The following is a 27,837-nucleotide window of genomic DNA, read 5'->3' on the forward strand; positions in this document are numbered from 1 at the left end:
CTGGCCACACCAAAAAGGGAGGAAACAGGAAGCAGGAAGGAAACACTCTGGGAGCTGAGTGTGGGCAGGGCCATTCCAGGCTATTTGGAGAGATACAGCCTTCCCCTGTCTAATACTATGGGATGAGTGACACACATACCTCTTATTGTCCCCCTTATTGCTAATTTTAGGGGCTCTAATTTCAGTTTTGAGCAATTCCAAAACATAACTGCTTATTTAAAACAGAAAAGTGGAGTCTGAAGCTGAGCTCTACAACAAAATTAATTCCTGATGTAACCCTGTTACCTTCAGCAACATTACACCAGGTATATATCAGGCCCACTAAATTTAATGGGGGTGGGAGGGCAAGATCAGTTACAGGGCAGAAAGTGAACTTTTTGAAACTTGTGGGGAAAAGGGTGAATCCGTTTCACACCAATTAACAGAGCATTAAGAGATGTTGTTTTTAGTAGAATGGAAATAATAAAACAGAGGGGAAATACGTTTTGGTAAAGAAGTTACACTTTTCGTAGAGGTTTCAATGAGAGTAAGGTCAAGGAGTATGAATTACAGGCAATGATATAAATAATGAAATAAACTCATATTTTTCCCTTAGCTGAATAAAGTTTTTTGAAAGAGGCATTTTCCATGGCATGAATCTGTTTGCTGCCAAGAGCCAAGGCTTAAAGCCTGAGGTAAGGTACTGTTTTGTTATGAGTGGTACATGAAGATGGATATTTTAAACTTGTTTCTTTGGGTATGTCTAGACTGTATCCCTCTGTCAGCAGAGGGATGCAGATTAGGCTGGTCGACATTGCAAGATAGCCTTTTTTGACAGATCCTGTAAACCTCCTTGCAGGAGGCATAAGGGATCTATTGAAAAAGGCTTTCTTTCTCGACAGATCCCCCTCTAGACTGCCACTTTTTGCTGACAAAGTGCTGAGTTGGCAAAACGCGGCAGCTATTTTTATGCAAATTAGGCACGGGATATTTCAATCCCTGCCTCATTTCCAATGTCGACCTGCCTAATCTGCATCCCTCTGCTGACAGAGGGATGCAGTCTAGACATACCCTTTGAGCTGGAAATAAGAAGTGTGATAGAATTAGACAAAATAAAGATTTGTTGGCTTAATTCCCCACAGTCTTACACCCACTAGTCATTTCCACCTATGTAATTTAAATTTAAAACGGCAATCAAATAAAAATTCTTCATTCACTTTATTTTACACCTACTTTGTATAGATATAAGTGACTACGGAGAGGGCCAAGCATTGGAAATGTAATCTCTGCAAGCTTCTGATATGTTGGACTAGTCTATAGGCTCAGGGGTAGCCATGTTAGTCTGTAACTTTAAAAACGAGTAGTCTGTGGCACCTCAGAAACTAAAATAACTTATATTTTCATGAGCTTTCATGAATAAAACCCACTTCATTGGATGAGCTCTAAATAGGGCTCATAGTGGCAGCAGGGAAATTTCTTAAAACAGAGTTAACCAGGTTCAATTATGTATTGAATGTCTAAAAAGTAATGGATTATGTGCCAAAATGAAGCAGATTGGAGAAAGTGGATTTACCTGAGATTAAACAAGGTATTTTTTTGTTCCATGTTTATATTAAGAACAGATATATCTTAAAGAACAAGTGTTTTCAATAGGTACAAACAATGGGATAAGATTAAGCAATACTTCGGCATGCTGTCATAGTAAAGGGGAGGTTGTTCTAGCTTCATAGAGCTAATTAAATCTGGTAAAGGAGTTAGAGTGAAGTCATACATTTTATTTTAATTGATTAGGATGAGAGCATATAGGTATTTCACAGTGGCGTAGGATATTTTGAAAGGAGGAAAGATATATTTTGTGTGATAAAAATTAAGAGTAAAAGTTTTCTGATTTGTTTAAATTTACCTTGTAACCATATACTTGGCTGCAATGTTTTATGTTGCAATTTGGAACTGCTTTGGAATTCAGCCAATTGCCAAATATCTACAATACAGTACTTGTTTTAATCAAGGATCTGCTAGGATTACAGTTGTGAACATGTGAGAACTCTTTTGTAAGCAGAAAGAGGCGTTTCCTTTAGCCCATACTTGGCCTCTGTGCACACTTTTGTATTCATCTCAACCTCACCCACATTGCATTATGCACACACGTAAATCTTCAGCTTTTTAACCGCAGGTATACAATGCAAACCTTGGATTCTGTTGAACATAACACATCTCCACAATAATTTATTTGTTGTAAACATTTCAGTTGTGAGGTAAGCCATTTTTTGAGATTTGTTTGTTTTGTGCCACGTAGTATTTTGTTATGTACACAACAGTGGATAAAGTTCGTATGTGTGACAGAGCCAAAGAGGAGAACTGCTCTTTGGGTGGAGACCTTGGTATTATATTTTGGTAATGTGGGGAGTTGCCATTTTAGATTTCTCTTATAGGGTTGGGACCCGGAAGGATTTAAGAAGTGATTTAAGTTCCCGTGAGGAACAGAATTTAGCTACTTACATTATACAGTAAGTACAAATCCTTTTAATGTTTTGAAACAAGCGTCTATATAAACTTGTTTAGTACAACTAGAGAGGTTCCGATTTAGGCATTTCTTTCTAGTAATACTCATAAGTTCTTTGTTTTGCCATTTAACTGGCAAAAATATTTTAAATGCTGGGAGAAAGGAAGTATTTTGGATGGATGGTGCAAAGAGGAGTAAATACAGCATCTTTTTTATTGGTGACGTAGCAGCTATTGTTCTCTGGTGGCATTGTGCTCTTTCTTCGAGTAGTACTTCTGCATATTTATCCTGGCTTGTGTCTCTATGTTACTGCAATTAATTTAGTCTTAAATTTTTGTTATTTTTAGTGTTTTACTATGCAGTATGATATGTGAATTAAAACAAAATAAAATCAGAAGTAGAAAACTTTAGAAAATAGGAAATACTATATCAGGCCTGTTCAATTCAGTGACTCATCTGATCAATAACCTCTCTGACAGTTTCCTCCACTAGATGTTTTTGAATAAGGTGCAGGAAATCTTACAATGGACAATTATGGAATAAATTGCCCAAAAGTAATTCTCCCCCCCCCCCCCCTTATATGTCTCTGGTAGTGGTTGGTTTGTGTCCTCAAGTAGAAGAATTTATATCCCTTATAAAAAAATTATCTTCTCTCAGCTTCTAATTTGATTTTACAATCGGACAAAATAGAAAACAAACAAATAACAAATCTAAGAATTTTGAAACAGTAAGCTTCACATATTAGTGAATTGCAAAAATGGGGTCCACTTCTGCAGTAAAACTTTATTTGACTTCAGAGTCATGATTAGGTTATGTGCACTGGAATTTATAAAGCAACAGAGTTTAATTAGATATTAATGTTTGTAATAATGTAGAATTTCTAAAAGCATCAGACACTGTAATTCCTGAATTACTACATTCTCTTCCAGGTGGAATTCCTCTGCAGAACTCTTTTGCAATATTTTCATTATTCAAACAAGTCTTAAGGTGTCTCTGCTCTATCAATAGCACTAGTCCATAAAGGTTTATGGAATTTGTATGTATGAATGTTTACCATTAGTTTTTAAACTAATGAAGTTATAGCATAACAGAATATTTCTATCTAGGGTAGACATACTTCTTAGTTTTCAGCATCAGTGGAAATACATTCATATAGCTATTTACTTTGGCAAAATACAACAGGATTAAAATGCTATATTTAAATTTTATCTATATTTTGTCTTTAGGTGCTGTTTTAGAAAACTAGCCTTTAACCAAGAATAAAAATTGTCAGAATAATATGCGAACAGGTAATTTCTCGTAAATTTATTTCTGCTCAGATGTTTATTTGTCATTAATTATAGTTACACTGATCGTAACAGTTAATGTTGGACTGTTGTGGGTTCTCCAGAGAACCAATTCCACTCCTGGGACAACGGACCAGTACTTAGAACTTCTGTAAGAAGGGATTGCATTGGGAAATCTTAATACCTCTCAGAAGTTCTGAGATTAGCTGGCATATGGCCCATGATGACTTCTAAAAGGAGGCAGAACAAGCAGATTCTTTCTAATTGGCCACTTGACCATTTTCTTTTTCATAGAATCATAGAATCATAGAGCTGGAAGAGACCTCAGAAGGTCATCAAGTCCAGCCCCCTGCTCTAGGCAGGACCAATTCCAAATAACCAATTCTTTTCTATTCACACGAATGCAACTTCGAGGCAATGTTGGCTGGGTAAAGAGTAGTTAGGTTAATATCTAGATTGGGAACAAATAAATGTGTGGGGAGGGAACAGGTGAGATAGGTTTCCATGAGGTTAGGTGGTGTTGAGGATTTTTATAAGTGTACATACATTTTAGCATGTCTGACCTGAATATGCACATATAGCGCACAATGCATGAGCACAAGGCTGCTTGGGTATGTGCACATGCGTACACCTATGGGTGCATATGAAATACTAGAAAACTTATCTGGGGGGGGGAGGTATGAGACTTGTGTTTGGGGCTGTCTCTGACAGTGGGATCATGCCCCCAGCCAGCCTCTTTCACTTGAATTCTGTCTTTTTTCTGTATGGTTTTATGAAAAGCAATTCCATTCTGGCCACATCTTGTTTTACTGGCAAAACCAAACCCTTACCTTTGTTTAAGTTATGATAAGAGGGAGCTGCAGACCAAATTTGGTAGTCCTAGCTCTTACCATTTAGGAGGAGTTCTTGAACAAACAGACAGACACAGAGACAGATTCACACACCTACAGACAGAATCTGTAGTTGATTGGATATGCCAGTTTGAAAATGTAGTTTGTCTTAGATTTATGAATACTTAGAAGTTACTATTGCCCTTTCCACTGTGAATCACTACTAATCTAGGGCTGCAAGAATCAATTTTGCTTAATTTTGGTTCAATAAAGTTGCAACTGTTTGACAACTTCCTAAATAAAATGTGTTGGCCCCTCTTTATTTTCTATCCCCAGCAAGTAAAACAATATATCAGACAACAAATATACATGACAGAATATCCGTAATATATGGGTGCCATTTCTACAGAAGTATTAATTGGAAAAGTTGATGATAATATCCAATTATTTATTTATAATCTAGATTGATATTGATTATGCTTCCCTCTCATCAATATTTATCATGCATGGCTTTTCTGTCTTGGTTATACTAATCTAACCATAGAATACATTTAGCTCTCTAAGCTTACAATTTTCATTTTTAGATTAAAAGAATTTATTATCTTCACTTGTAAAAAAGCACAGCAAGATCTTTCTAAATAAAACACAATCTCCCCTATCAATAGATTTAACAGAATCAGAATAAAAATAGAGATAGCAATTCAGGTTAAATGAGTTTACTTTGTCAGCAGAGTATAGTACTGACTAGGTGAACTAGCTGATCTTGTTATGAACCTATTAAAAACAGTTTATCTCTGCAGAAAGTGTCAAGCTATTTTCCACCCTCTCTGATGCTAATGTACCTGGGGTATGCCAGGAGATGCTGCTGCATAAACTTATTTTCTCTTGACCTTGCCTTCTTTCAACTGACTATCCCAGCTTGTAGCGTCTCAATAGGATCCCTCCTATTGACATTCATAAGATTGGAAGAAGGGGTGTGAAATTTGCTACTTCAGCTTTTTCTCTCCTCTCCCCTGCCCCAGTAGTTTCAGAGACAATAGAGGAAGGTTTCTACTTTTTTCATTTCCTTTTTTCACTCAGGAGATGACATGGCCAGTGTTCTCCACAGCTTCACAAGTGATTAATCATCCGCACCCAGTCAGAGGCTCAGGACTCTGCATGGAACTCACTGACTGGGTGGGGATGATTAATCACTTGTGAAGCTGTGCTGCTGCACAGCTTAGAAGGAACACTGGACATGACCCCAAATCTGGTTACATTGACATATCTGTCATAGATATAATAGAATAGCTTTAATTTATTTAAGGATACTGTACAAAAAGACTTGTTAGTAAATTTTCTAATTGTTTTCTATCTCGTCCCCCACACCACCACAGCCACCATAGTAAATGCTCTGTACACACAATTGTAATACGGGTTGGACTTCCCTGGTCTGGCACCCTTCGGAACCTGACTAGACCCGAATAAGGGATTTTTCTAGACCAGGGAAGGTCAGTTCTGGCCCCCTTGCTGCTTGCCCCTCTCTACCCTGTCCCCCCATGAGTTTTCTGGCTCCCCCCACAGCCCAGCTGAGTTGCTGCCTCCCCCCCACCTGCAGCCCAGCTTCATGCCAGGCTTTCTGGCTTCTGCCCCTCCTCACAGCCCAGCTGTGCTGCGTGTCCCCGCCACACATAGCACCATGCTCCTGACCCCCTGCCGTCTCTCCCCCCGCAGCATGCCAGGACTCTCTGATCCTGAAACATTGTACCACAGATGTTGCTGGACCAGAGAGTTCCAGTTTATAGCAGTGCAACCAGTACTTGAGAAGTATTTGATACTAAGCTTGCAGTAAACAAATTACCAATTTGTATTATAGGTATAGAAATCAGAAACAGAAAACAGAATTTTATTACCTTAATGTGACCATATAGAGTTAAGTTGTCCCTGGTCTTGTGCACAAGGATGGAGAGGGCACAAAGAGCATTCTGCCCTCCTGATCATTTGCATTAGTTCTGAGCACAGTTTTGATCCTTGTATTCTGAGCACATGGACATGTGGGTTGAAATCCTGGTTCTATTGAAGTCAACAGCAAAAATCCTATTAACTTTGAAATCCGAGCCCAATTTAGTACAATGGGAGCTTTGCCATTGACTTCATCTCAACCATGATTTTATCTGGGCTGGAAAGTCTAACTTCAGTACCGGACAAATTGGTTGAAACTATAGTAAAGAACAGAACTGTCATACACATAAATGGGCATAATTTGTTAGGGAAAATTAACATGGTTTCTGTGAAGGGAAATCATGCCTCACCAATGTACTAGAATTCTTTGAGAGGGTCAACAAGCCTGTGGACAAGGGAGATCCAGTGTACTTAGATTTCCAGAAAACCTTTGACAAGGTTCCTTACCAAAGGCTCTTAAATAAATTAAGATGTCATGGAATAAGAAGGAAAGTCTTTTCATGGATTGATAACTGGTTAAAAGATAGGAAACAAAGGGTAGGAATAAATTGTCACTTCTCAGAATGGAGAGAGGTAGCTAGTGATGTCCCGCAGCAGTCTGTACTGGAACCAATCCTGTATAATATATTTATAAATGATCTGGAGAAAGGGGTAAAGAATGAGGTGGCAAAATTTGCAGATGATACTAATCTGCTCAAGATAGTTGAGTCCTAAGCAGACTGTGAAGAGCTTCAAAAGGATCTCACAAAACTAGGGCAACAAAATGGCAGATGAATTTTAATGTTGATAAATGCAAAGTAATACACATTGGAAAGCCAATCCCAGCAATATGTATAAAATGATGGGGACTAAATTAGCTGTTACCACTCAAGAGAAAGATCTTGGAGTCACTGTAGATAGTTCTCTGAAAACATCCATTCAATGTGCAGAAGTAGTAAAAAAAAAAAAGTAAACAGAATATTGGGAATTGTTTAAAAAGGGATAGAAAATAAGACAGCAAATATCTTATTGCTTCTATATAATCCATGGGATGCCCACCATGGATTTATATAAAGGAAGTAAGAGGTATGCATACTACCTGCAAAATTGGTTGCCTCATCTCAAAAAGGTATCTTAGCATTAGAAAAAGTTAAGAAAATGGCAACAAAAATAATTAGGGCTATGGAATGGCTGCCACGTGAGGAGAGATTAACAAGACTGCGATTTCTCATCTTAGAAAAGAAAAGGCAAAGGGAGATACGATAAAAGTCTTATTTACTTTCTTCATGATTGGTATGAAGAAAGTAAATAAGGAAAGGTTATTTACTTGTTCCCATAACACAAGAACTAGGGGTCACCAAATGAAATTATAGGTAGAAGAATTAAAACAAACAAAAGGAAGTATTTCTTCACCCAATACACAGTCAGCCTGTGGAACTCCTTGCCAGAGGATGTTGTGAAGGCCAGGACTTGAACAGAATTCAAAAAAGAGGTAGATAAAATGATGGAGGATAGGTCCATCAATGGCTATTAGAGAGGATGGGCAAGAACTATATTCCTAGCCTCTCTCAGAAGATGAGAATGAGCGACACGTGATGAATTTGTTCTTTTCATTTCCTCTGGAGCACCTGGCATTGGCCACTATCAGAAGATAGGATACTGGTCTAGATGGACCTTTGGGCTGATCCAGAATGGCTGGTCTTATGTTTTTAGGTCTCCATTGCCAGTTGCATCATTATATAGCCAAATGAGGACAGTGAGGCTATGGCTACACTGCCCCTGTCTTGCAGAAAAACATATGCAAATGAGGCTAAGCATGGAATATTGTCGTGCCTCATTTGCATAATTAACGAGGCTCCATTTTTGCATAATAGGTTTTTGCGCCAAAAAGGAGCTGTCTACACAGCTCCTTTTTGCGCAAAACCCCCCTCTTGTGTAAGAACTGTTCTTCTAGAAAAAAATGCAGAAGAACGGCTCTTGAACAAGAGGGGGTTTTTGCACAAAAATGGAGACTTATTCATTATGCAAATGAGGAACAGCGATATTCCATGCTTAGCCTCATTTGGCTATGTTTTTCCGCAAGAGAGGGGCAGTGTAGACATAGCCTGGGAGGGCAGAATTAGTAGTTCCAGTCCAGTGCACTATATGGATTTGGTCAGGCCCACTGCTGGGGGAGGGGGGTGCAGTGCAGAAAAGGGGCAACTCATACCTTGGGGCCTGGTGATTCAGGGCCTGGGGCACCCAGACAGTATTGCTGCTACTGCGGCAGTGGCAGCTCCTGTGGTCCTGAGCCCTTTAAATTGCCACCAGAGCGTTGCACAACTCACTCTGGACAGCTTCTATGTTGGCTGGGGAAGCAGGGATGCCATGTTCCAAATAGTATTGAGGACTGCTGTAGGCACTGCAGTCTGAGCCTCCAGCCTGCCCCTTCTGCTTGAGGCCGTGCCACTTTGGGAGAGCAGAGCCAGTGCCCGTACCTCCCTCCAACACTTTGCCCAGTGGCTAAGCAAGGATGTTGTCTCTCCTTGGTATGATGCATACTGCACTTCTTCCAAGAATATTGCAATTGCTAAACTCTTCTGGAAATATTTTGCCCACTTAGGGTATGCCTACACAGCAGGGCTAAACTCAAAATAAGTTATGAAACTTGAACTACGCTAATTGCTTATTTCGAATTTAGGCATGTCTACGCAGCACTTATTTCAAAATAGAGTACTCTTCCTCCAATTTCCCTTAATCCTTGTAAAATGAGGGTTACAGTAGTCGTAGTAATCCTCTGGCTGGAAATTATTTCAATATTATGTCAAAATAACTGCGTGGCTGTGTCTAGACTGGCCAGTTTTTCCAGAAAATCAGCCACTTTTTCGGAAAAACTTGCCAACTGTCTACACTGGCCGCTTGAATTTCTGCAAAAGCACTGAAAATCTCATGTAAGATTGTCAGTGTTTTTGCGGAAATACTATGCTGCTCCCATTCAGGCAAAAGTCCTTTTGCGCAAAACTTTTGTGCAAAAGGGCCAGTGTAGACAGCTCAGCTTTGTTTTCCGCAAAAAAGTCCCGATCGCGAAAATGGTGATCAGGGCTTTTTTGTGGAAAAGCACGTCTAGTTTGGCACGGATGCTTTTCCGCAAAAAGTGCTTTTGCGGAAAAGTGTCTGTGCCAATCTAGACTCTCTTTTCCGAAAATGCTTTTAACGGAAAACTTTTCCGTTAAAAGCATTTTGGGAAAATCATGCCAGTCTAGACGTAGCCCTTGTGTGTAGATGCTCACTTTGTTATTTCAGAATAACGCTGCTGTGTAGACATAGCCTTAAACTGCAATGTCTCTTGGAATTCCAACTGCTATGGAATTTTTTAATACAGCTTGATAGTTCAAACTGTTATTTACAGCCACAGTTTCATCCTAAACTTTTATGTTTAGGAATTTATGGGAGTTACAAGTGAGCTATGTTGGTGTATTCCAAAAGAGTAGATGTGAAAATTAAGATTTTTCCCCCACAATAATATAGTTCGTATAGGCTGCTGAAGGCATATTTTGCACTTCATGAGCAACAGGCATGCAGTCTCATTTTCACCTAGAAATAATTGTGAAAATAATCACACCTTATGTGTGAAATAGCATATGGTTCTCAGGCTTGTGATGTCACAGGTCTGATCTGTTCCAGTTTTAAGGAAGATGCTTGGATTTAATGAGTGTGATTAATAAAACACATTCACACACACACCCAGCTATATACTCATTTGCATATACCACCTACCCCAGTTTTAAAAAACTTGAACTTCTTACTAGGATGTCCAAATCGGCATTTAGGCACATAAAATGGACAATTGCCTCTCTAAATGCAAACCAAGCATCCAAATCCAGAAGCTAGATAGGTTATTAAGGATCCTACACTGAAAATTCAGGTATAAGGTCAATACTGTTTTGAAATTACATAAAAAGCAACAGATATAATTGTTTAGAATAATCTTATATTGCAGTTTCTACACATAAGTATTAATGAATCAGCCACTCAACTGTGCCAGAGTGGTGCTTGGTGCAGCTGGGTGGACCAAAGTTGGCTGGAGCCAGCAGCTGGGAGGCAGGTCAGTTTTCACTGAAGGTAGAAGCAGCCTCAGGGCCCAAGGGACCAGTCACTGTTAGGGACAATTAGACTACAGCCACACTCAGGACATTCTCCCCTTTCCCTGGCATCACTTAGGCTGGGAGGAGGGACAGTATAGGATTGGCTATACAGCCTCCATATCTGAGAATTCCCATATGCTGGGGGAATCCCCATATAGCTGGCTTTGAAGCTGCTTTGCACCACTAGAGGAATGCAAAGCAATCTTAATAAAGGCAAGCATCTGGTACAACATATTCACTATGCTCCCCAAATGTGAAAGCCACGAGGAAGATTTCAAAGTCCTGTCAGTCCTTACAAATGGAACTGTACCCACTTCCTCAAACTTTACACTTCTCTAATATACTGGTACATTTGCTATGTATTTTGTAAAATCAACTTTAATATTTGTACTACAGATGCAATCAATGATATTATTAGATACATGGAGGCACATACTGATGTGCTGGAGGGTAAGACTATCCCTTATTAGTTTTTAGTGTTGTTAAGCCGGTTGTATCTTACTGTATTATAATTTAAAGAAAACAGGAAATCAAAACCCAAACTACCATATGGTATCATTTTGTCACTTCTTGATTCCTCCTGAATAAAAGTATAACAAATCTCTCTCTTTATATCTCTGTTCTTTTCAGATCATGAAGAACTCTGTGGCACCAGTTATGGACCTTTTTGTCTAAATGGTGGAATTTGTTATATGATTCCAACTGTATCTGGTCCATTTTGCAGGTGAGTGAAAATTAAGCTTGTGTGTTCACACACTGGATATTAGCAATTGGAAGGACTGATATTGTGCTACTTTAACAATATTTCTTTAAAGAAATATAGCATAAGTGACAATATGTTCATCGCTGTTGTAAACATGTTTGTATTTGCAAACTCAGTAGTTCATTATCATGTGGTTTATTTTTAATGTTTCTGTCTGGTTAATAGAAAGTGCAATGTTTTCAAAAACTGTATGCGTGAAAAAAATGTAATGGAGAAAGCAGTATCCATTTATGTATTCATAATTCAGGCTATATCTATATTTTATATCTATCTATATCTATTTTATATTGATAAGATCTATATTTTAGAGCATTATGCTCCCTCTTCTTATGCAGTACAGAAGAGACAAAAATTCCCTTAATCTTACAGAGAAGAGAATGGAGGAAGGGAATGCGGAGAGACAATAATGGATACACAGTATATTCCCTCCTCTTCTACAAATTATGAGGCAAAGTACTATAATATAAAAAAAAGTGTGGCTTGACCAAAATGGGAATGGGTCAAGGAAAACGGCATATTTACTTTGGGAGTAAAATGTAATGGAGACCCAAAAGTATAAGTGAAGGCTGTTTGTGATCTATGAACCCAGTTGAAAGAATCACAAAGTACAGCTTCACATGCATTAAAAGCCATTTATCAAGAAAGCAGCATGGTATCTGTGTTAATGCTGTGCTCATAAGATACAGGTTTACACAGCTTAGGGGAAGCTAAAAGCAGGAGGGAAGCATATAACAGAATGTGGAGAGACATAACACTGCTTATTTTTGCAAGGAAGATCTCCCCTTTCTCATGTAAAAAATAGCTGATATCTATTTGCTAAATCACCACTCAGAGCCCTTTACCCAGTATACTATCATAGGTCTGCTTTTACTTTTACTGCTTTTAAACTATTGTTCATTCGAGATCAGTGAACTGGTTAACTTAAGCAGTTCAACTGGAAAGCTGGCACTTATACTGAAAGCTTATTTGTATGGATGTTAGAAAGTTATGGTTCACTTTCTCTCATGAATGGTGAATTCTGTTCTCCATTCCTTGGGGGAGGTATAGCTCAGTGATTTGAGCATTGGCCTGTTAAACCCAAGGTTGAGTTCAAGCCTTGTGGAGGCCATTTGGGGCAAAAATTTGTCAGGGATGGTATTTAGTTCTGCTGTGAAGGCAGGGGGCTGGACTTGATGACCTTTCAAGATCCCTTCCAGTTCTAGGAGATAGGCAATCTCCATTAATTATGGGTTCTTTCATAAGAGTAATGGGTTGAAATATTTAGGAAGGACAAAAAATCAGGAAAACTTCTAATGGTGAGATTTGTTAAACTGTGAGTAATCTCACTTTAGACATTTCAATCTAAAATAGATAAAATCCTGACTATTATATGGCAGGGAACAATCCTGCATTGTTTTGTAAGGGATCAGGTATATTATCCCATAAATACTTCCATTTCTAGACACAATACATATGCATATATTAACTATTTCTTCTAAAATGACTTGCAGTGGAATAATTAATAAAGTTGACATTAAAATCAGTATAATTAGGCTTCAGAATTAAGTTCTACGGGTCAATCCACCTTCCTCCTTTGTTATGGTTATGACAAAGAGTCTTTGTTCATTTCCTTTTTTGCTTTTCCAAGCACATACACCTCTGGCTGGTTTTGGTTCATGAGTTTGTCATATTCTAAGGGAGAACATTTTTTCAGGAAGCTCTTGTTAAAATATTCACTGCACATCACTGAAATGTATCATTGAGGATAACTGTCCCGCATCATTTAGTAACTCACATGCATCAGTGAGAATAGAAACATAGGACTCCTGAGTTCCAGGTCTTTTGTTCCAGCTACTAAGCCACACTAATTCACATTATATAATTAAAATTTATGCAGAAAAATTGAAAATAAAAGTCTGTCAAGAAAAATCCTTATTTTTGTTTAGTTAGAAAGAAATCCTCCTTTCCAGCATTTTAACAGCAAAAATAAGTAGGTGATTCAGTGTCGCGCATCACCCCGATGTGTTGCCGCATGAGGTCATTGGCAGGCCTGGCTCGTCTCTGCATCCCCCAGACTGTGGCAGGTGGTTGCAGTAGTGTGGCACAGCCCTTTGTCCCGGCTTTGGAGAAGACACAAGAGGGAGAGGCTGTCAGTCCTCCCTGCACACACATTCCCTGTGGCTGTGCCCTCCTCTGTGAGCAGCAACCACATTGGTCTGTGGCCCGCAGGAGGGGGATGTCCCAAGTGCAAGGCCATGTGAGGCCTGCACAGCATGTCCTGTATCGCAGGGGCCCCGAGGTGGCCAGAGGACCATGCTGCCCACTTCCCCCCACATACACACACATACCATGGCCAGGCAGGCAAAGGAAGTGTGTGGTCAGAGTGGGGTCCCCTGAGCCATGTGCAGCCTGTCCCTCCCTGGGGTGTGCACACACAGCTGCGGCTGGCTGTGCTGTGTGTGTGAGCAGCTGCTTCCTCTCATGTGCAGGCATATCTGTGTGCTGCACTCCAGGGTGTGTGGGGGTCATGCCTGCACCCTTGCAGCTAGCCTGCTTGCAGCTGGGTGCACCCTTCTCCCCCTTGGGGGCAGGACTTGTGTGGTCACGCATGAGGCTGACAGAAGGCTCCTAGGCATGTTCAGGGGCTGGCTGCACATGGTTGCACATGCACAGACTGCAGCAGCATGTGCTGGCCAACCATCCCACACAATATTGTGCCCCCCGCCCGCTGTGCAGCCACTTCCCCCACCGTGTGTGTGTGTGTGTGTGTGTGTGTGTGTGTGTGTGTGCGCGCGCGCGCGCGCGCCAACATACCTGAAGATCCCTCCCAGGCCTCCGGGGTGACAGTCCCGCTGTCCTGGTCCTCCTCCTCCTCCATCGGGGGCTGGATCTGCCCCTCTGTCTCCTCCTCATCAGGGACGGGGTCCAGTGGCAGGTCTATCGGCTGCTCCAAGCCAGAGTCGACCATGATGGAGGGCGAGGGGGTCCCCCCCCAAGATGTGATGGAGCTCCCTGAAGTAGGGGCAGGTGTGGAGTCCTGCCCCTGAGCGAGCCCTCTGCTCTGTCGCCCAAACATATCCCTGACGGAGCTCCTTCACCTTGGCCCAGACCAGTTCCATGGTCCGAGCAGGGTGACCTCGCTCCATCAGGGACGTGGCCATGCAGGAATAGATGTCTGCATTGCGCCTCTTGGCCCTGGGCTCCTGGAGCAACTCCTTCTCACCCCACAATTTGAGGAGGGTCATGATTTCTGCGGCTGACCAGGCTGGGGTGCGATGCTTGCTGCCCCTGGGGAGGCGGTCCTGGGACCCCTGTGGCTGTGCCTTGGCAGGGCCAGGGGGGTCTCAGGCACCCTGCTGCTCTGCCATTGTCACCCAAACAGTGCCATGCGGTAAAGGCTCCTGCTGTGGGCAAGCTTCCTGCCACAATGGCTACACAGGGTGTCTGCAGCTTTAGGAGGGGCCAGCAGACAGGAACTGGAGAGTTGTGATTGCCTGTTACGGAATGTCCAAGGGGCCACTTGTGTTTTTTTCCGGGAGGCCAGTTCTTGCGCAAAAACCCCTGTGGAGCACCTACGCATGCCTTTTTGCGCAAGAGCTGTAGTGCAAAAAGGAGTTATTCCTCGTGGGGAGCGGAATAACTACCACAAAAAGCCTTCTGTTCTGCCTTTTTACTGTAATTTTTTTTGCACAATAACATGCTTGAGGTGTGGACGTTCTGCCGGTTTTAACCTTTTAGTGTAGACATAGCCTTAGAGTATCTGTGTTGTACTCAGGCATTTAAAACTTAATTTTTCACTACCTCATTTCAACTTTGAAGTATTTTTCCTGTATATTTAATCACTGCTTACCAAGTTATATTAATTTAAATAGAAGGGTTCAGTTTAAGCTAGTTCTCATCCAAGCATGTTCCTTAATCAGACAGGGTATGTCTACACTACAACGTTAATTCGAACTAACTTAGTTCGAATTAGTTAATTCGAACTAAGGTAATTCGAACTAACGGATCCAGACTAAAAAACTAGTTCGAATTAGCATTTTGCTAATTCGAACTAGCATGTCCACATAAAGTGGACCCTGAACCGGGCTTAAGGATGGCCGGAAGCAGTGCCGGCAGGGCATCAGAGAAGAACTTAGAGCGTGGAGATGCTTTCTCAGGCTAGCCGAGGGCTGCGCTTAAAGGGTCCTGACCCCCACCCCGGACAGACAGTTCTCAGGGGTGCCGCGCTTGCAAAGCAGTCCTGGCTTGGATTGCCCGGACTACCCACACTGGGCACATCACAGCACTCAGCCATCAGCCCGGCTGCACTTGCCGCAGGCTGCCATCTGGGGAGAGGAGGCAATTGGGGGGCTGCAGGAGAGCTTCCACCCCCAGTAGCCCGCAGAGCCAGCCCAGTCCTCCCCATCGGGGGCTTGTGCCCCATTCCTCCCTCACCTCCTTCCACTTACCCTTCCCTAGCCCCTCTTCTTGATGTACAAAATAAAGATAACGTGTCTTCCAAAATGGAATCTGTCTTTATTGAACAAAACTGGGGGAGACTGGGAAAAGGAGGTGGGAGAGGGGAAGAGAGAGGCTGGGAGAGAGGAGGGCAACTAAAATGATCAGGTGTTGTGAACAGGTCCCATATGAAGAGAGGCTAAAGAGACTGGGACTTTTCAGCTTAGAAAAGAGGAGACGGAGGGGGGACAGGATAGAGGTCTCTAAAAGCATGAGTGGGGTGGAGAGGGTGCATACAGAAAAGTTCTTCATTAGTTCCCATAAAGAAGGACTAGAGGACACCAAAGGAAAGGAATGGGTAGCAGGCTTCAAACTAGTAACAGAAAGTTGTTCTTCACAAAGCAAAGAGTCAACCTGTGGAACTCCTTGCTGCAGGAGGCTGTGAAGACTAGAACTAGAACAGAGTTTTAAGAGAAGTGAGATCAAGTCATGGAGGCTGGGTCCATGGAGTGGTATTAGCCAGGGGTTAGGAGTGGTGTCCCTGCCCAAGGTTTATGGAAGGGTGTAGAGGGATGGCACAAGACAAATGGCTTGGTCACTGTCTTCGGTCCATCCCCTCCAGGGTCCCTAGTGTTGGCCGCTGTCAGCAGACAGGCTACTGAGCTAGATGGACCTTTGGTCTGACCCAGGACGGCCATTGTAAGCTCAGGGCTCAGGGTCGGGGGTCTCACTGGACCCCCTTGATTCTCTTGCACACCTGCTCCTGGGTGGCCAGGCTGGCAGCTCTCCTGCCCTAGACGGCCACTTTCCTGTGCCTAGTGCGGAGATCGTGGACGAGGTCCACGATGTCCGCACTAACCCAGGCGGGTGCCCGCCTCTTGCGGTCCCGGGCAAACTCCTGGGAGCCGCCAGCCTGGTCCCGGGAAGAGGGGGAGAACTGGGGGGCATTGGGTGGGTGGCTTGATCTGTGCCAGGTGCAGGGTCTGATGGCTGGGTGCTGGCAGGCTTCCACCTGGCACGGGCACCGTAGCTAGCCCGTGCCCCTTTAAGGAGTCCGAGGCCGGGAGGGGGGCAGAAGAGTTTCCCTGGTGTTGGCCAGAGTGGCCACCAGGGAAATCTGGGGAGGGCTAGCCTCCCACTAGTTTGAATTAAGGGGCTACACACCCCTTAATTCGAACTAGCTAGTTCGAACCAGGCTTAATCCTCGTAAAATGAGGTTTTCCTAGTTCGAACTAAGCGCTCTGTTAGTTCGAATTAAATTCGAACTAATGGAGCACTAGTGTAGCGCCTATGAAAGTTAGTTCAAACTAACGTCCGTTAGTTCGAACTAACTTTGTAGTGTAGACATACCCGCAGAGAGAAGGCTAACTATAAATGAGAAAGATTCTGTTTACACACATATATCTGAGTAATTAACCGTGATGTGTATAGAAATAACAGGAAAAAAGTGTATCACCGTGCAGTGGAATTTTGATTCTTCAAAACTTCCTTAAGACTGACATCACCAAGCAAGAGATCAAACTTTGCATTTATTCTTATTCTTGCCTAGCTCCTCAAAATAGCTGGGAGCTGGTGCCACCTTATAGTATTGTCTAAGTTCATAGAATCATAGGACTGGATAGGATCTCAAGATGTCATCTAGTTCAGTTCCTTTTCACTCCTCGCAGGATTAAATATTGTTGAGTCCATCCCTGGCAGATGTTTATCTAACCAGCTCTTAAAATGATGAAGATTCCGCAACCTCCCTAGGCAATTTATTCCAGTTCTTAACCACCCTGACAGTTAGGAAGCTTTTCCTAATGTACAACATGAACCTCCCTTCCTGCAATTTAAGTCCATTGCTTCTTGTCCTTCAAAAGTTAAGGAGAACAATTTTTGCCTTCCTCCTTGTAACAACTTTTTGTATTTGAAAATGATTATCATATCCTACTGTTGGTCTTCTCTTTTCCAAATTAAACAAACCCAATTTTTTCCAATCTTTCCTCATAGGTCATGTTTTCTAGACCTTTAGTCATTGTTATTCATCTTCTTTGGACGTTTTCCAATTTGTCCACATCTTTCCTGGACACAATACTCTAGTTGAGGCCTAATCAGCACAGAGCAGAGTGAAAGAATTACTTCGCCTGTCTTGCATCTAATACTCCTGCTAATACATCCCGGAATTACTCATCTTTAGCTTGTCCTATGCCCTCCTCCTCCCGGTTCCCTTTCCACAGTATTCCTTCCTGGCAGTTGTTTTCCATTTTGTATGTGTGCAACTGATTGTTCCTTACTAAATGGAGTACTTTCCATTTGTCCTCATTGAATTTTCTCCAGTTTGTCCAGATTATTTTGAGTTTTAATCCTATCTTCCAAAAAACTTGCAACCCCTTCCACCTTGGCGTCAACTGCACATTTTGTAAGTGTATTTTCTATGCCATTATTTAAATCATTGATGAACATATTGAATAGATCTGGATGCAGAAATGATCCCTGTGGGGCACTACTTGTTAAACCTTTCTAACATGAGTGCATTGATCACTACTCTTTGGAAATTGTTATCCAACAGTTATACACCCTTCTTTTAGGAGTTCCATCTTGATTGCTTTTTCTTAGTTTGTTTGTGAAAAGGTCATGCAAGACGAGAGGTGGACAATAATTTTTGATAGGGGCCACCCTGAGAAGTGGTCAAAAGCAGCACTTTTCTATGATATTAATGGAGGAGGTGTGAGGTCTGGGATGGAGGTTGAATGTAGAAGGGAGCTTCTGGTAAGGGATTGGAGAACAAGAGGGGGTGTGGGATTTCATTTGTGATCTTGGGGAGGAGAGGATCATGACCTGGGGCAGAGGCCTGGGGTGCATGAATGGGTGCAGGGGTTTGGGTTGTGATCTAGAGCAAGAGGAGGTTGTGACCTGGGGCAGAGGATTGAATTGCAGGGTCTGGGAGGAGGTATGCATGTAGGAGAGGGGCAGGAGTGAGGAGCAGAAGGTTGGGGGGAGGGAGGAGACTCTGGCCAGGAGAAGCTTACCTGGGCAATTCCTGGCGAGCAGCCCAGCAGGTTTCTCAGGCAGGCTACTCAGAGCAGCCTGCTGTGGGGCCTTGTGCATCTGTGAATAGGAGGTGAATGTGGCAGCATTGAGACACCACCCAGAAGCAGGTGCCACAGACACTAACTGCTGATTCATGGGATGGCTCTCACAGATCTTGCACATGCATAAGATGATAGATCTGCGGGGGGGGGGGGGCAGTGGCATAGGCTATGTCTAGACTGCAGGCTTCTTTCGAAAGAGGCTCTTTCGAAAGCATCGAAAGAGCCTCTTTCAAAAGATCGCGTCTAGACTGCAGGCGGATCTTTCGAAAGAGAAATCCGCTTTTTCGAAAGAGAGCACCCAGCGAGTCTGGATGCTCTCTTTCGAAGACGGCCTCTTTACATTGAAGAACGCCTTCTTTCGAAAGAGGGACTTTCGAAAGAAGGCGTTCTTCCTCGTAAATTGAGGTTTACCGCCATCGAAAGAAAAGCCGCGTTCTTTCGAAATAATTTCGAAAGAACGCGGCTTGAGTCTGGACGCAGGGGAAGTTTTTTCGGGAAAAGGCTACTTTTCCCGAAAAAACCCCTGAGTCTGGACACGGCCATAGTGAGGGGGCCAGAGGGGTCAGTTGCCCCGGGAGTTAGTTAAAAATAGATGTCACATTTTTAAAAGGAAAACCGTATCTCCTGCCTCTGTCTATTTTTGTCTCTTTAGGCCCCCAGTTAAAATTTTCAAAAGCACTTGAGTGACATTTTTGAAAATTGGACTTGGAAATCTAAGCTCAGATTTTCAAAGGTAATTAAGCTCCTAAAGAGACAGTTGCCAACTCAGATCTTCACAGATATCTATCTGATCTTTACACACCTTTGAAAAGCTGGTCATGAGTGTCCTAGTCAGTTCTGAACGTGAGATGTAGGAGCCCAGTCCTAATTCCTTCAGGCTTTTTTTTTTTTTTTTTTTTAATTTGAACATTTATCTACACTAATTCCCCTCCTTTCTCTATCACTATCCAATAAATGCATGGATCAAAATTATAGGTGCTTTGTGAATATGCTGACTTGAGAGTGGAAAGATTTCATATTGTCATGTATGATTCCTGGTAACCCATCTCAAATATGAAAAACTAGGTTGATACCTGTTCATATCAGGAGCTGTTGAATTCAGATCCTCATTTGCAGTATCTCGTTAGGATGTTTAGTGGAGAAAATATTGTGGTTTTTTTATTTATACTGTGGGCAAAGCATGGGCTCCCAAGAATTCCTCCATTGTTTTACCATGAGTCTCAAACATTTGGGGTAGGTTTAGACTGGCAAGATTTTGTGCATTGCGTAAAAACTTGCCAGCTGTCTACACTGGCCGCTTGAATTTGCGCAAGAGCACTGACTTTGTACAAAATCAGTGCTTCTTGCGCAAATACTTTCACACTCCTGCTCGGGAAAAAGCTCTCTTGTGCAAGAATACTTGCTCAAGAGGGCCAGTGTAGCCAGGGAAGAATTGTTTTGCACAAAAAAGCCCCGATGGCTAAAATGGTCATCGGCACTTTCTTGCGCAAAAGCGCATCTAGACTGGCCACGGATGCTTTTGCGCAAAAGCACTTTTTGCGGAAAAGCATCCGTGCCAATCTAGACGCTCTTTTGCGGAAATACTTTTACCAGAAAAACTTTTCCATTAAAAGTATTTCCGCAAAATCATGCCAGTCTAGATGCAGCCTTGGTGTTTTTCTAAAGGCCTGGAGTCAATTGATTATGTAGGACACTCAGCTTTCATTTAAAAAAAGTTCTCTATACTTCTGGGCCTTACAGCTAAGGAGGAAAGCTTTAAAACATGAACCCTAAATACTCAAGAAACAAAAGGTCAATACAAATCCAACATGTTTTATATTTAAAAAATCTTATGATTTGTAGACGAGTCTCTTAACTTTGCGTAGGTGTTCCTTGTGATTTTTGGGTTGGCAATACTGCTCTTTGATTGGTGACTTGAGAGAGGTCTCTCCCTTCAGTTTCCCTTTCCACACTCCTTTTTTATCACAGGTCATCAGAGAATCATAGGGTATGTCTACACTACAAAGTTAATTCGAACTAACAGCCATTAGTTCGAATTAACTTTAATAGGCGCTACACATACAAACCACTAGTTCAAAATTAATTCGAACTAGCGGAGCGCTTAATTCGAACTAGGTAAACCTCATTCTATGAGGACTAACACCTAGTTCAAATTAAGTAGTTCGAATTAAGGGCTGTGTAGCCACTTAATTCGAACTAGTTGGAGGCTAGCCCTTCCCAGTTTGCCCTGGTGGCCACTCTGGCCAAACCAGGAAAACTCTTCTACCCCCCTCCCGGCCCCGGAGCCCTTAAAGGGCCATGGTCTGGCTACAGTGTTTGTGCCAGTTGCAAGCCTGCCAGCACCCAGCCAGCAGACCCTGCACCTGGCACAGCATGAGCCAGCCACCCGCTGCCACCAGCCCTCCACCTCTTCCCAGGACCAGGCTGGCTGCTCCCAGGAGCCTGCCCGGGGCCAGAAGAGGCGGGCACCCGCCTGGTCTAGTGCAGAGATCATGGACCTCATCCAGGTTTGGGGGGAGGCCTCCTACGTCCACAATCTCCTCACTAGTCACAGGAATGCGGCCATCTACAGCCGCATGGCTGCCAGCCTGGCCGCCAGAGGCCACATGCGGACCCGGGAGCAGGTCCGCTGTAAAATCAAGGACCTGCGGCAGTCCTACTCCAGGGCATGCCAGCCAGGGGCCGACCCGGAGACCTACCCCCACTTTGAGGCCCTGGACCACATCCTGGGGGCTCACGCTGTCCATGCCCCCCGGGAGGTGATCGACCCCGGGGCAGAGGGACCCGACCCGGACATGGAGGAGGAAGAGGAGGAGCAGGAGGACGCCGAGAGCCAGGAGCCTTCAGGGAGCCTGCCCAGGACCCAGGACCCCCAAGCAACCCCACACAGCACATCACCTGTGTCGACCGAGGCTGGGGAGGGCTCCACATGTGAGTACCATCATGCTCCCCTTATGTGTACGGGAGGGTGGGGGGAGAGGGAGCCCAGGGACCGTGCGCCCGGGCCTTGCCCACCATAGAGCAGCAGCTGGGTGTCAAGCAGGAGCCCAGGCCTTGCAGAGGGGGGCTGGGTTTCACCCACCTTGTCCCCAAGGAGAATTGACCGCTGCTCTTGTTTCACCACAGCTGCAGCACCTGGGACTGCAGGGCGCACCACCCCGCCTGCAACAGCCACCTGCTCCCTGGCCAGCAGGCACGCCAGGAACCAGGAGGACTACCAGCGGTGGCACCTGCGGCTGCGGCAGCGCAGTTTGGAAGTGCTGGAGGAGCAGGGCCTTGCCCTCCGCGGTCACCTCCAGACCCTGGTGGACAGGTTCCTGCCTCCTCCTGCTCCGATCCCTGCGGCCGCCCCAGCTCTTGCTCCTCCTCCCACTCCTGCTCCCCCTCCTGCTTCCTCTGCACCCCCCGTCCCTCCACCCCTCATCCCTCCACCCCTCATCCCTCCCCATTCCTCCACACCCACTCCCCCCCGACGCCTCCGCACCCGCAGTGCTGTGAGATGGGAGAGCCAGCAGGACTCTCAAGCCTGAGCTTTCCCTTCTCTTCCTCCCCTTCCACACCTTTCCAGCTCCCTCCTCCCAGGTTTCCCCTTCCCTCTCTAACCCTCACTCCTCTCTTCCCCAACTCCAGTTATGTACAATAAAAAGAGATTTTTGTTTGCAAAACAGGTGTCTTTATTTGACATTAGGAAGGGAAGTTAGGGAGGGGAAGGGAGGAAGAAGGCCCCAGTGGGGCATGCAGGGAGAGTTCAGTTCTCCTCCACCTGGAAGCTCTCCCGCAGGGCTTCCCGGATCCGGATGGCCCCCTGCTGGGCTTCCTGGACGGCAGCGGTGCAGGGCTGAGCGTAGTATCCAGCCATGCAGTCAGCCTCAGCCATCCAGGCTGGCAGGAAAGCCTCCCCCTTTCTCTCACACATATTGTGCACCACACAACATTCTGCCACCATGGGAGGGATATTGTGCTCGGCAAGGTCGAGGTGGGTGAGGAGGCACCTAAATATGGATTTCAGTCGGCCGAAGGCCCCCTCCACCACAATGCGGGCCCTCGTGAGCCTGGCACTGAAGGCCTGGCGGGAGGGGTTGAGGTGCCCTGTGTACAGCTTCATGAGCCAGGGCTGCAGTGGGTAGGCGGCATCCCCCACCAGCCACACGGGCATGTCCACGTCCCCGACCCTGATGTGGCGGTCGGGGAAGAAGGTCCCGGCCTGCAGCCTCTGGCACACGGGGGAGTTCAGGTACACCTGTGCGTTGTGTGTCTTGCCGGACCAGCCCACATTAATGTCCGTGAACTGGCCCCGGTGGTCACACACGGCCTGCAGGAGCACAGAGAAGTATCCCTTGTGGTTCACGTACTGGGAGGCCTGGTGTTCCGGGGCACGGATGGGGATGTGCGTCCTGTCGATGGTCCCCCCTGCAGTTTGGGAAGCCGAGGGCGCCGAATCCCCGGATGACGGTGTCCGGGTCGGCGAGGCGGACCACCCTGTGGAGCAGCACCAGGTTTATGGCCTTGACCACCTGCAGAGGGACACAGCAAACCGCGAATCACTGGGGCGCCTGGGTGGCTGGGAGTGTTCGTTCCCTGGCACTGCCCCGCACCCCACTCCCGGAAGCAACCCCCGCAGACGGCGTGTAGTACGGCCGGGACAGACTGAACCCTCCAGTGCGGGGCCCTTTCACCTCCTCTTCCCCCCCCCATTTTCCCTGGGGCGGCCCCTCCCCTCCTTGAAGCCTCCCTCCCCCCGGCCCAGTGGCCGGTAGGTGCCGTACCTTCATGAGCACTGCTCCGACGGTGGATCTCCCCATGCCGAACTGGTTCCCGACGGATCGGTAGCCGTCCCGCGTGGAGAGCTTCCAGAGGGCGATGGCCACATGCTTCTGGAGGGGGATGGCGGGCCTCATGCGAGTGTCCCTTCTGCGCAGAGCAGGGGTGAGCCACTCGCAGAGCTCCAGGAAGGTGTCCCTCCTCATCCTGAAGTTCTGGGTCCACTGTCTGTCTCCCCAGCGCTCCGGGACGATGCGGTCCCACCAGTCGCTGCTGGTGTCCAGAGGCCAGATGCGGCGGGGCACGCTGGCGTCCGGGCATTGCTGCCACTCTGCCATGACCCCCGGGGAGGCCGGGGGGAGAGGCAGGGGGCTGATGTGCACCAGGTGGTGCAAGGCAGCCTCCAGCCATTGCTGGCAGGCTTGCAGCAGCAAGTCCACAAACTGCACCAGAAAGCCCAGGGCGAGCTCTGGCTCCATGTTGCCAACTGCAGCGGCATCCCCAAAGGGAACCACCGACACAGACAGGCACAGAGAAAAATGCTTTGCTGTCCCTCGGTGAGGTAGGCAAGCAAGCGGAAAAGCTGACAACCGGCTGTCCAGGGGGGTCCCTTTAAGCACGAGCCTCAGATAGCCTCAGACAGCAGCCACACAAAGCAACTACTTACCTGATGCCCTGCAGGAACTGGTTTCAGCTGCCCTTAAGTGCGCCCCAGCGTCCAATCTGTGTGGACGTGCTAGTTCGAATTAGCAAAACACTAATTTGAACTAGTTTTTAAGTCTAGATGCGCTAATTCGAATTAGCTTAGTTCGAATTAAGTAATTCGAACTAAGTTAGTTCGAATTAGCGCTGTAGTGTTGACATACCCCTAGAGACAATGGAGAGTAGGGTGAGTCCATGACTCTGGTTAATGACTGGTCAGGGTGACTAACTATTATCAGCCAGTGGTCTGAATGAGCTATCTACTGCCATCTGTTAATCAACTGTAGGAAAAGGCTTCACGAGCAGACCTTATTTATATAGACAACTTACTTTGCCACAGAGATCAGTAGACACATGTGTTGTGTCAAGGTGATCAATTTTGGCTCTTTTGGGTTGAAATTCACTCAAGACTTGGAGCTGAGAGAATGAAATTGTATCCATATTGTATGATTAAAAGGTTAAAGACCTGAACTTAATATGACCTGGGCTTAGGGTCTACCATAACTTGAACGCTAAGCAGAGCCTAGTGAGTCACATCTAACTGAAAGTCACAGAAGATGGAAACAGGTTTTATTTGTGATGGTGTAGAGTCTATTTGGGAGTACTCAATTATATATGACACTTTATAACCAGTGTTTAAAGGCAGAGCTGACTAGAATTAATTGAGAGTCCTTGTCTTGTCTTAGTGATCGCTTGAGCAAAAATCATTGATAAAATCTTGTGTAGACTGACCTTGGACTCAACATGCAGGCAGTGTGTGGAAGGGCAGTGCAAAGGAGGCAATGGTGGGGAGGTACCCGTATTACCTAGTGAAATCATTGGTGCTGAAATCACTAAGGACTGAAATTTGACCACAGAACTGACACTTTCTTAACAAAGACTATTTAAAAAGCAAATCAAGGTAACAGAAAACTGCAACACTATCTGGTAACTTTTTAAAAATCAAACTTTAAACTTTATTGAAAAAACTGGATAGTTTGCAATTGAAAATATTTGACCTACACTTAAGGCAACTGATTTAATTTTGTGTAATATACATTTTGATCAGATCTACTTCTGATGTGATATTTGTGTGTGGTTGTGGTTTGTTGTGTGGGTGGTGTTTGGGGCCCTGCCAAAACAGTTCGAATTGGGCCCCGCACTTCTGAAAGCCGGCCCTGCCTGCCACCTTGAAAGAGGCAGTGATAAAACCGCTACTTAAGAAGCCTTCCCTGGACCCACATGATTTGAATAAGCATCATCCAGTAGCTAATATTCCCTTCTTGGGCAAGGTACTCGAGCAGATGGTGGCATTTCAACTCCAACTTTCTTGGAAGAAACGGATTATTTAGATCCATTTCAGTCTGGCTTTAGGCCAGGTTTTGGAACTGAAACCGCGTTGGTCACTGTTGGGATTTTGTGGTTCCCAGAGAGTCAAAGGCTGGGCAGAATCAAGGGTCTTGGATACTTCAATTCAGTTCAACAAGACTTTATTCAATGTGCACAAAGGGAGAGCCCCTGGTACTAAAATCAGCCAGAGCCCCTCGAGAAAGGAGCCCCTCCCTTTGCTGTTTTATAGCACATGGCAGTTACATAACAGGTTACATAACAAGTTATTTAACACAAACCTCTAAACCAATCAGATTTAACCTTTCCATATATGGCTTTGTTTGTCACATGCTTGTACTTCTCCACTCCACATGTTGAGCTCACTCCCCTCCCCTTGCCCTTTTCTAGACTATTCCTTTATGCATACCTACTTTCCAAACCACATTTTGTTTAAAATGAACATATGCATACCCTTCAGTCACCCTGGTAGATGACATATGCCTGTTGATTCTCTTGGACTTCAGCGGCTTTTGATACTATCGACCATGATATCCTCCTGGAACACCTTGCAGAGTTGGGTATTGGAGGCACTGTTTTGTGGTGGTTCCAGTCTTATCTGTCGGGATGCCTTCAGAAGGTGGAGCTAGGGGGCCGCTATTCGACCCCATAGTGATTGTGCTATGGGATCCTGCAAGGTTCCATCTTGTCCCCTATGCTGTTTAACATCTACATGAAGCCACTGGGAGAAGTCATAAGGAGTTTTGGAGGACGGTGCCATCAATATATGGATGACACCCAACTCTATTTCCGTGTGACATCAGAACCAGTTGTGGTGGCGACTGATTAAACCAGTCTGGAGGCAGTGATGGACTGAATGAAGTCAAACAAGCTGAAGTTGAATCCAGATAAGACTGAGATCCTGTGGATCAGGAAGCCATCTGTTCAGGAATGTGGCATGGTACCTGTTCTAGACGGGGTTACGCTTCCCCTAAAAGAACAGGTACGCAGCATGGGAGTCCTCCTGGACCCTTTTTTAACATTTGAGAACCAGATTTCTTTGGTGGCCAGGAGTGCTTTTGGGCAGCTTAGGCTGATCCACCTTTCCGAACAAGCATGATTTGTCTCAGTGATTAATGCTCTTGTTACATCCCAATTGGATTATTGTAATGTGCTCTATGTGGGGCTGCCTCTGAAGAGCCTTTGGAAACTTCAACTAGTCCAGAAAGCAGCTGCTTGAGTTTTAACTAATACTTGATATACTGAGCACATTATGCCAGTGCTCTGGCACTGCATTGTCTTCTGGTATGTTTCTGAGCACAATTTAAGGTCTTGGTTATGACATATAAAACCCTAAATGGGTTGGATGCAGGGTATCTGAAGGACCATCTTCTCCCATATGAACCTGCCTGGGTATTGAGGTCAGCTGGGGAGGCTCTGCTCAGTATTCCTCCACTTATGGAGATAAGATTAACATCTACAGGGTATGTCTACACTACAGCGCTAATTCGAACTAACTTAGTTCGAATTAGTTAATTTGAACTAAGCTAATTCGAATTAGCGCATCTAGACTTAAAAACTAGTTCGAATTAGCAAATTGCTAATTCGAACTAGCGTGTCCACACTGATTGGACGCTGGGGCGCACTTAAGGGCGGCTGAAACCGATTCCGGCAGGGCATCAGGTCAGTAGTTGCTTTGTGCAGCTGCTGTCTGAGGCTATCTGAGGCTCGTGCTTAAAGGGACCCCCCTGGACAGCCGGTTGTCAGCTTTTCCGCTTGCTTGCCTACCTCACCGAGGGACAGCAAAGCATTTTTCTCTGCGCCCGTCTGTGTCCGTGCTTTCCTTCGGGGACGCCGCCGCAGGTGGCAACATGGAGCCAGAGCTCGCCCTGCAGTTTCTGATGCAGTTTGTGGACTTGCTGCTGCAAACCTGCCAGCAATGGCTGGAGGCTGCCTTGCACCACCTGGTGCACATCAGCCCCCTGCCTCTCTGCCTGGCCTCCCTGGGGGCCGTGGAGGAGCCGCGGTGGCGCCCGGACGCCGGTGTGCCCCGCCGCATCTGGCGTCTGGACACCAGCACCGACTTGTGGGACCGCATCATCCTGGAGCGCTGGGGAGACAGACAGTGGACCCAGAACTTCAGGATGAAGAGGAGCACCTTCCTGGAGCTCTGCGAG

General features: G+C 45.1%; 1 protein-coding gene across 4 annotated transcripts in view; it reads left to right on the forward strand.

Annotated features, from left to right (window-relative positions):
* Positions 1 to 1,798: 1,798 nt before the first annotated feature.
* NRG4 (neuregulin 4) overlaps positions 1,799 to 27,837 on the forward strand; it is a 98,824-nt gene continuing 72,785 nt past the window's right edge. The window contains exons 1-4 of one of the 4 annotated variants that reach the window (XM_025186209.3): positions 1,799 to 2,234; positions 2,412 to 2,486; positions 3,709 to 3,771; positions 11,273 to 11,366. In XM_025186209.3, the coding sequence (XP_025041994.2) occupies positions 3,762 to 3,771; positions 11,273 to 11,366 (104 nt within the window). In that variant the 5' untranslated portion in view covers positions 1,799 to 2,234; positions 2,412 to 2,486; positions 3,709 to 3,761. The remainder of the gene's footprint in view (positions 2,235 to 2,411; positions 2,487 to 3,708; positions 3,772 to 11,272; positions 11,367 to 27,837) is intronic. The other 3 variants (XM_025186211.3, XM_075897356.2, XM_014575106.4) reach the window with 3 other exon arrangements.

Source organism: Pelodiscus sinensis, chromosome 14, assembly GCF_052426305.1.
Source record: "Pelodiscus sinensis isolate ZL-2025 chromosome 14, ASM5242630v1, whole genome shotgun sequence".
Taxonomy (NCBI): domain Eukaryota; kingdom Metazoa; phylum Chordata; order Testudines; family Trionychidae; genus Pelodiscus; species Pelodiscus sinensis.